Consider the following 9,101-nt stretch of genomic DNA (forward strand, 5'->3'; position numbering starts at 1 on the left):
CACTTCAGTCCAAGCAAGTAAGCAAGCAGGTTTGCACCATGTTGCCGATGGGCACCATCAGCAGGGGTACGCGCCTCCTGGGCCAGCACGCCGCAGCTCTGGAGTGCTGCTCCGTCCTGTGCAGGAGCATGTCGTCGTCTTCTCTACGTGTGCCACCCCCAGCGTGCATGCTGCGTCCGCTCGAGGTGCCCTTCCGGTACCTTTTTGGACCCGGACCCAGCAATGTACCACCACGCGTGTTGGCTGCGGGAGGTAGACCCATCGTCGGGCACATGCACCCTGAAACCTACCAGGTAAGAGTGGATGGAAACCGTTTGATGTGTATGATACCCAGGTCCAGGGTTCCAGGGCTGTGTGGTGGTTGTAAGGGGACCAGTGGGATCCACCTGCAATGATAAATATGATTATTATGATAAACATTTCTGGTTTTTGGACATCCAATTTTAAAAGTGACCACTATGACCTTTATCTTTCTAGCTAGAATAACAGCCACTCTTTTGTGAGGCTTCTTACAAGACTTTGAAGTATGTCTGTTGGAATTTGTGCCTATTCATGACATTGTTCCAGTTTATTCCAGAGCTGTACAATGGGACTGAGGTCAGGGCTCTGTGCAGAACACTGGAGTTTCTTTAAACTGAGCTTTTCTTCATGTCTTTATAGAAATTGCTTTGTGCAAAGTGATACAATCGTACTGGTCCAGCAAAGGACCTTCCCCAAACTGTTGCTGCAAGCTTATAGTTTCTTTCATATAATTTATTTTAAGCTAAAAGAATTAAAAAGCAGGAGTCAAAAGAGCATATAAAGCTATCTTTTTTATTTAATTGTAATACTGTACATTTGCTTTTTGTTTTGAGAAGGAAAGTCCTTGTTTCTCAACCAAACATATATTTAAATAATAAACTATTTTATTCTATTATCATTTTAGGAACAAGTACATTATATAAGCACACTGGAGTGGCGGAACACCTTTGTTACGACATCACATTTGCTTTTTTGACTAAACAGGCACAAATTCCCACAGATTCACTAAATATATATTCTAAATATAGCCAGTAGTAGACAAACTTCACTCTAATATTGCAAATATAGACACAAGGGGGGTGGAGGAAGCTCCAAGCTGATGCCTTTGGTTTTGGATTGGGATATCCAACAAGTGAACGATCGGGTGTACACATATTTTTGGCCATTTAGTCTGTAGGTAGCCAGTTCTGCTTACATGTTTTCAGAATGGCAGTTAAGGACTTAGACTCATGATAAACTAGTGAATTATTTGTGATAAAATGACTGGTACATGGTTTATTTTGTACCTGGTTCTTTTTAATGTAGGCTGAATTGGATCCATTTCCATCACTGATGGTTTTTGTCTCTTCTTATTGAAACAGAGAATAGAATTGTCCAGATTCAATACAAGAGACGCAAAAAGAACAACTGCACTGATCACAACAATCCCATGAGCACCATGACGCAGACATCCATCAGGAGTGTGTGTAAGCCGAGTGTACAGATCCCTATACCGGGGTTTAACCACACTGTTTGTTTCTGTTGTAGATCATGAATGACATTAAGGAGGGGATCCGGTACGCCTTCCAGACCACCAACCCGATGACGCTGGCGATGAGCGGCTCTGGTCACACGGCGATGGAGTGTGCGGTGTTTAACACAGTTGAACCAGGGGAAAGCGTACTGGTGGCTATAAACGGGGTCTGGGGAGAGCGGGTCGCCGAAATAGCTGAGAGGATCGGTAAGGCTATTACACTTTGAATTTACAGAAACAAATACACAATTAAAAAATACATAATAGTAACAATACATTTTGTTAAAACAAGTACTGATTTATTTGTCTAAACTTGTGCAGGCGCCAACGTTCACACCCTGGTAAAAGCACCCGGTGGATACTTCACAAATGAAGAAATTGAAAAGGTAAAGTTTCAGTTAGAAAGAAGTAACAGGAACAAAAAGCTTAGTCTAGATTTTTGTTGTGTGTTTACTGGTTTATAATGGCGTACTACCTTCCACAGGCGATCTCCAAACACAGGCCAGTTCTCTTCTTCCTCACACACGGAGAATCCTCGGCTGGTCTGGCACACCCTGTAGACGGCATTGGAGACATCTGCCGCAAGTAAGAAACAAAACGCACTTGTGTAAATGTTTAATTTGTAAATGCTTAATCTATTAACATCATGAAGCTGAATCTGTTTCTTTCTTCACACACCAGACAGTATCAGATTCAGTTAGGAGGTATTAAACTAAGTCTGAGAGTGGAATTGTTCATTCAAACAACTGATTTAGGCGATAATATACTGTAGATTCTGAATGGCGGAAACATTTTCCTATTTATATTTACTTTTTAAGTGTTCAGAAACTCCTACACAGTCATCCATGGCTTTCCGATACATAGGGGTATACATGTGATGTGACACAGGGGCCAAATTCCCTTATTTATTCATTAACATAGGAAAGATAAATGTGAATGATACCAATGTTAACATTCATAAGTATTGTTAGATCATTATTACCATAGATAGTAGGGTCACAGTTAATTTTATTGAGATTTAAATGAAGTACATTCAAGCCAATGAAGCAAATACATGTGTTTTCGCTGCTGTAAGGCAGCACAATATTACTTTTATTAATACAAAACTTGACATAGTTATTGTACTGTATTGAATTATGATGTTAATTAAGGAGATGTTGTATACAAATGACTTACAATTATTACTGAATGTAAAGCTAGAAATTAGGAGTTAAATGTCTTGCTCATTTGACCTTGACTGGCATCTTTAAGGTGTTGGGGTCTGAACCAGTGACCTTGAGACCTTCCTCCAAAGAAGAACGTTTTTTCCCCCTAAATGATCATTTAAAATTACACCACTTCACTTTTATCACGAAATACTTTTAAACAAACAAAGTATAGAACATATTTAAGTAACATAACACAATATTTACTGAAATAAAATGTTACCTGATTCTGAGGTAAAGTTCTGAGCTATAAGCGAAGTGAACGTCAACAGAAATGACCGTTACTCGCTCGAGCTCTCACTGAGATTCAAATAATCGAAAGGAGCTCGCGCTGCTGCTCATACAGAGCCGTCAGACTCTTTATAGTGAATCATATAAATTCACTCAAACTGTTTTTGTCATACTAATCGCTACCAATTAAACTCGACATTTTTATTGACTTATATTAATTACGCTTGAGATTTGGCTCGTTTAGTGAGTTTTATCAAACGGTGCAGTTTATCAAAAAAAAAAAGAAAGTCGGCTCTTTTCAGTGTGTCGTCGGTTCAATTCAAATCAATCGGTTCAGCTCACAAGTGTATCGTTTTTGGATCACTAAGAGAGTCGACTCTTTAGGCTTAGAATCGGCTCTTTGTTCTGTAGGGTTGTTTTCGCTTCTTTCACTGTTTGGTTTTGTTATGGGTATTTGTTTGGGTTTTGTGGGGGGCGGTAAGACATTTATCCTGACTTTTAAAAGTTTCTGTCTTTATAAGTTACATTATAAACAATTAATTAAATGTGCGTTTTAATTCCGAATAAGAAGGGAGACCCATCATGTGCTGCCCTGTGTTTTTGTGATTGCAGGTACAACAGTCTGTTTTTGGTGGACACAGTGGCATCTCTAGGTGCTGCACCTATTTTCATGGACAAACAGAGTAAGCATACAATATATAATACAAAATAATAATATATAATAAGGAAATAAACTTTATAGTGCTATGTATACGTTATGACCCAAAGCGTGTATTTCTCTTTTTTCCCTTTAAAGAAATTGATATTTTGTACACGGGCTCACAGAAAGCTTTAAACGCCCCTCCAGGAACAGCACCCATTTCATTTAATGAGAGAGCATGGTAAGTACTCTTGTATATTTGGGAATGTGACATGCAGAATCAATCAATATGGCACAGTGGTGGAGTAAGTAGTGTGGGGGCCACACATTGTGAGCTTATAGGACCAAAGTTTAAAGCTTTCCTCACTGAGGAGTTGTACATGTTCTTCCGGTGTCTCTCAATTGCCCAAACATGCAAAAGTGGTTGAGTAAGCGATACTGTGGGTTGGCATCCTAATGCCAAGAGCCAAAGCTCTGACCATGATACAACTGCACATTCTTACCTGGTTCCAGTCTACTGAATTAAAGAAACATTCTTTTTATTCATTTCATCCTGGTCAGGGTCACAGTGGTTTTCACTCTAACTACAAACACTAAGCCCAAGTCAAGAATACACTACAGGGCAGCTCACACTTACACATTCTCATTTACTCACACCTAGAAATAGTTTAGAAAAGCCAAACCACATCCAGTCATGTTTATGGGAGATGCAAACAAACATACCAAACTCTGCACAAACACTGACTGGTAGTTAGAATCAAATCCATGTAACCAGGACCTATGTTGCAGTGAGGCCTGTGCTATTATTTATTTCTATTTTTGTCTTATATTGAAGAAAAAAAGTTTTGCCAGTTTTGTACATTAAGAAGTGCTAAATGTCTTGTGCAGCCAGAAGATGTTTAACAGGAAGACGAAGCCAGTGTCCTACCTGCTGGACATGACTCACCTGTCCAACTACTGGGGGAATGACGGCAAACCTGCGCGAGAGTGAGCAACACCACATTCACTTCTGAACACAGAATGATTCAATTCAGACCAGAAGAACTGCACATCCATACTGTATTTTGGTTTGTATTGTAGCTATCACCACACCGGGCCTGTATCTGGGTTCTTCTGCCTCCGAGAGAGTCTTGCCATCCTCGCTGAGAAGGTGAGATGTGGATTATTTCTCTGTACAGTCAGTTATATCTGAGGTTAAAGGTTTATGCACTTGTATGGGACATCCATGCATGTTAAGCGGTGGTAAAACTGACAATGGATGAATGAAAACAGTATAGAGTTCTGAGAGAGGTTGAAAATGCTATCTGATCTTATCCAGGGTCTGGAAGACTCGTGGAGACACCACAGAGAGGTAGCAGAGTATTTGTGGAAGGGCTTAGAAGATCTGGGCCTTAAACTCTTCATCAAAGAAAAGGTGAGAACTCAACACGTCATCATGATTACAGCAGCACTGAGGAGCACTTAGATAAATGGATGGATGGATGGATGGATGGATGGCTGGATGGATAGGTGGAAAACCTGCATATTGAAACTTTTACGAACTGCAGTGCACATGCTTGTTTTGTTTAAGGATCTGAGGCTGCCTTCGGTCACCACCATCGCCATCCCTGACAGGTACGAATGGAGGCAGCTGCTGACGTACATAATGAAGCACCATCAAATGGAGATGACTGGAGGACTGGGACCTTCGATCGGCATGGTAAGGACTAACTGTTTCAGCAAAATGCATTGCACCCAACACACCTACTGTACCTTATATTTAGCTACTCAGTCACTTGTTATTTTTCTGATCACAAGGTAGTGCACACTACATAATCAATCGTTAAGTTTCACACACTACACAATCTATTGATTACTGTTGCCGGATGGGCGGGAACCGCCTTGGCTTTGCAACAGTGGCTAGTGCTGTCTGGTCAATGCAAGGAGAGAGTAGCATGGCCCCTCATACGTGATGAGGCTCTCTGTAAAAATATGCTGCTGTCTACATGTCAGAAGAGGCGTATGCTAGTTTTCCATGTGCACCCTATTACAAAACCAAGGTCATTTACTCTTTTCGGAAGGCTGACCACAAGATTTGGTGTTAGTATGTCTGTGGAAATTTATACCTCTTCAATTAAAAGAACACATGTGAGGTCAGGCACCCATGTTAAACAAGAGTAATTAGGTGATTAGGAGGTGTGTCCCAATACTTTTGTTCATATAGTGTATTTCAGAAGAAATGACTTGGTTGATGTGTTCATGTGTTAGGTGATGAGAGTGGGACTGATGGGCTACAACTGCAGCAAGTTTAACGCTGATAAAGCTCTGGCAGCCTTGGAGGACGCTCTGAAAAACTGCAAAAAACACAAAGCCTAGAGATTCACATCATCATCATCATCATCATCACCATCATCAGACGTCTCCTCCCTCAGCACAAAGTCTGCAACCCTTATATCACAACATCTGTATGGATGGACTTTAAACTTGTGTGTACTTATTTAACTGAGAACATGAAGCAACTTTTACTACACACTGACACACACACACATACAATAAATAGCACATATGCTTTGTTAGAAATATATTATAATGAACACTGGTAAAAATAATTCTAAACCCCCATCTGTGCAGTCATGAGTTAAGGGTTTAACACTATCTAGCACCATCAGTCCTAGTATTTGGACCTACAGCTTAAATTCAAGAGGCTTTGTTGTCATTACAGCTATGTGCAGTACAAGAAGTACATATTGAAATGAAACCACATTCCTCCAGGACCAGAACACAACAGAACACAAGTGCAAACAACACAATATACACAGTTCAGATAAAAAGAGCATAATAAACAAGGGACATTTCCAGGACTTGAAAAAATGAAGGGTACGCAATGTTCCATGTTCTATGTCTGTGGGAATTTGTGCCCATTCAGCCAAAGGATAACAGCATTTGTATAGCTGGTCACTGATGTTGGTGTTCTGGTTCATTCCAGAGCTGTTGAGTGGGGCTGAGCTCAGGGCTCTGTGCAGGACACTGGAGCTTCTTTAAACCGAGCTTTATAGAACTTGCTTTGTGCACAGAAGCACAGTCAGTAGCTGTTGTTGCAAAGTTGGAAGCAAATCGTTTCCTTTATTTAAATGATTTATTACACCTGTTAGCAATTCTTGTAGCTAAAACACGTGATTAGAAGGGATGTCCCAATACTTTTGTCCATATATATTATTGATCATTTAATCAATCCACTGTGTGCACGCCTAGTGCTTCTTCACTCTGCTTATCACTGATCAGTTGTTTAAAGCCCTTCAGTAAAATCTGCACCTACATAAATATGATCAGTTCAGTGTTGTGTTGTATTTACTTGTGTTTGATTCCTTCCTTGCTCTGTAAGTATTATTAAAAATGAAAATGCATATTTTTGTTTCTGTGTTTAATTTGTTGTGCTCTGTTTCACTAAATGTCAAAAGAAACCAGTAATGTTTAGATTAAACAAGACCAAAATTGAACATAGGTTTAACAATCTGTTTAGTTTAAATAGTATTAAATAGTGAAGTAAAATAATAATAGTAATAGAGAGAGAGAGAGAAAAGCTAAATTCAGCAAATAAACAGTTGTGCGCCAGCATTTTAGAAATAAAAACATCAATAAAATACATAAATAATATATAAATTAAGAAAATAAAATATAGTATAGTAAGTTTAACTTATTAAAATAATAAACAAATAAATCAATCACTGCGGTAAAGTTAGTTTCATATTCGCATATTCGGATTTTTTTTCTTCAATAGCTTTTGAACGGTGCGTGCTATAGGCTTAATAATAGCAAATGATCGTTTTTGACATCCAAGACAAGCAGCTACAACTTTACTTCACAAATGTTTGTCTTCTGAAATCCACGTAGCATGTTATATTCTATAATCTTTTGATCAAATGACATTGTTGTTCCTTAACGAGCAGTAAATAAACATATGCCTTCTACACAACTGGTAGCTTTAACATGAGCTGAATTCTGGTGGTAGAATATTTTTCTGTGAATTTATTTAAATAGCTTTTAAACAACTGGTCATATTGCTCCAAAACAAACTGTGTTTTATAAAAATACTCATTTTACATACGACAACTCTTACATTGACTGTCCTTACACATGACATTGACTGTCCTTAAACCTTACACATGTGCTCCTAAACAAGGTGTATTATATCAAGTGTAACCCACATTACATACTACACCTCTTATACTGACACTGACACCCTTTAGCATTGCACACCATGCACACCATGCACACATGCCTGTTTATATGTATAAAGGGTGACAGTGTCAGTATAAGAGTTGTAGTATGTAATGTGGGTTACACTTGATAAAAAAACAACTTGTTTAGAGCAATTTGACAAATACTTTAAAAGCTATTGAAGTTATTAATAAAAATCTGTTTTATTATGTAATAAAGGGTAAAAGTGTCAGTATAAGAGTTGTAGTATGTAATGTGGGTTACACTTGATAAAATACAACTTGTTTTAGAGCAATATGAATAATTGTTTAGAAGGTTTTATTTTTATTATTAAATTTTGTCAGCTTAATAAGGCAGATATTAAGTTGCCAGGTTAAGAGGTGATGTTTGTCATGTTGGTTCCAATCGATTAACAACTTTTTCTTTTAGAACATTTGTTTAAAAGCCACTGAAACGATTTCATTTAAAAAATCCTCACAACAATAAACTAATAACATGTAGTCTGAGAGGTGTAAATATTGTGTAAAGCCTGTCTATTTATTCTATCATAATTCTAAGCGATGAGCTGTTATAAAGCTATTAAAAGTATTTCCTAAAACAATAAAATAAAAGGTGTTAGTGCTCGGACCTCTATGATCTCTATCTGCTGCTGTTTCTGTGTTATGTGAGTGTTTAGACTCCCTGAGCTCCTGTAGCGGTTACAGCACACAGTGAAAGTAATGTATTGTTTACATTGTGAAAAGCATCTATTACTGTAGTAAACTCAGATGTAGTTGATTGTCTTGATTGCCAACAATGAGCAGTTACACAGATGAGCCTTTTTGGACGCATCTTTTAAAAGCTATTGAAGAAAGAAATCCGAATATTCGAATATAAAACCAACTTTACCACAGTATAATAAACTATAGGTAACACATCTCGATAGATCTTTGTCTTATCATAACTAATTATCCCGATAATATCTTACTGTAGCACGAAATTCTTTATAATGATGTGAGTACAGAATATATTTTGTGCATGTTGATGAATATTATATAAATTGATGCACATTTCAGTACCACAGTGCCCGGAATTGGTGTGATTTAATAGATTTATACCTCAAAATTAAAGTTTTAGATAGTTATGAACTGCAAAGAAAGACTGGAAGTATTTAAAACTATTTATACTACATAAATAGTTCATAATTATTTATATATTAGAGTAATTACGGTAGTCTTACACTGAATAAATTGACTGAATGTGCGCCTGTACTGTGAGTATTACGGTATACACGGTAACCTATGCAGCTGTTGGT

At 38.0% G+C, this 9,101-nt stretch overlaps 1 protein-coding gene across 1 annotated transcript; it reads left to right on the forward strand.

Moving 5' to 3' along the window:
- Nucleotide 1: 1 nt before the first annotated feature.
- On the forward strand, nucleotides 2-6,993 carry agxtb (alanine--glyoxylate and serine--pyruvate aminotransferase b). Its single transcript, XM_063016237.1, has 11 exons — nucleotides 2-293; nucleotides 1,549-1,741; nucleotides 1,856-1,920; nucleotides 2,019-2,119; nucleotides 3,583-3,653; nucleotides 3,767-3,851; nucleotides 4,499-4,597; nucleotides 4,691-4,760; nucleotides 4,929-5,024; nucleotides 5,181-5,309; nucleotides 5,858-6,993. Exons 1-11 carry the CDS (start codon nucleotides 39-41, stop codon nucleotides 5,963-5,965), a joined length of 1,272 nt encoding a protein of 423 aa, XP_062872307.1. The 5' UTR covers nucleotides 2-38; the 3' UTR covers nucleotides 5,966-6,993.
- Nucleotides 6,994-9,101: the final 2,108 nt, after the last annotated feature.

Source organism: Trichomycterus rosablanca, chromosome 20, assembly GCF_030014385.1.
Source record: "Trichomycterus rosablanca isolate fTriRos1 chromosome 20, fTriRos1.hap1, whole genome shotgun sequence".
Taxonomy (NCBI): Eukaryota; Metazoa; Chordata; class Actinopteri; order Siluriformes; family Trichomycteridae; genus Trichomycterus; species Trichomycterus rosablanca.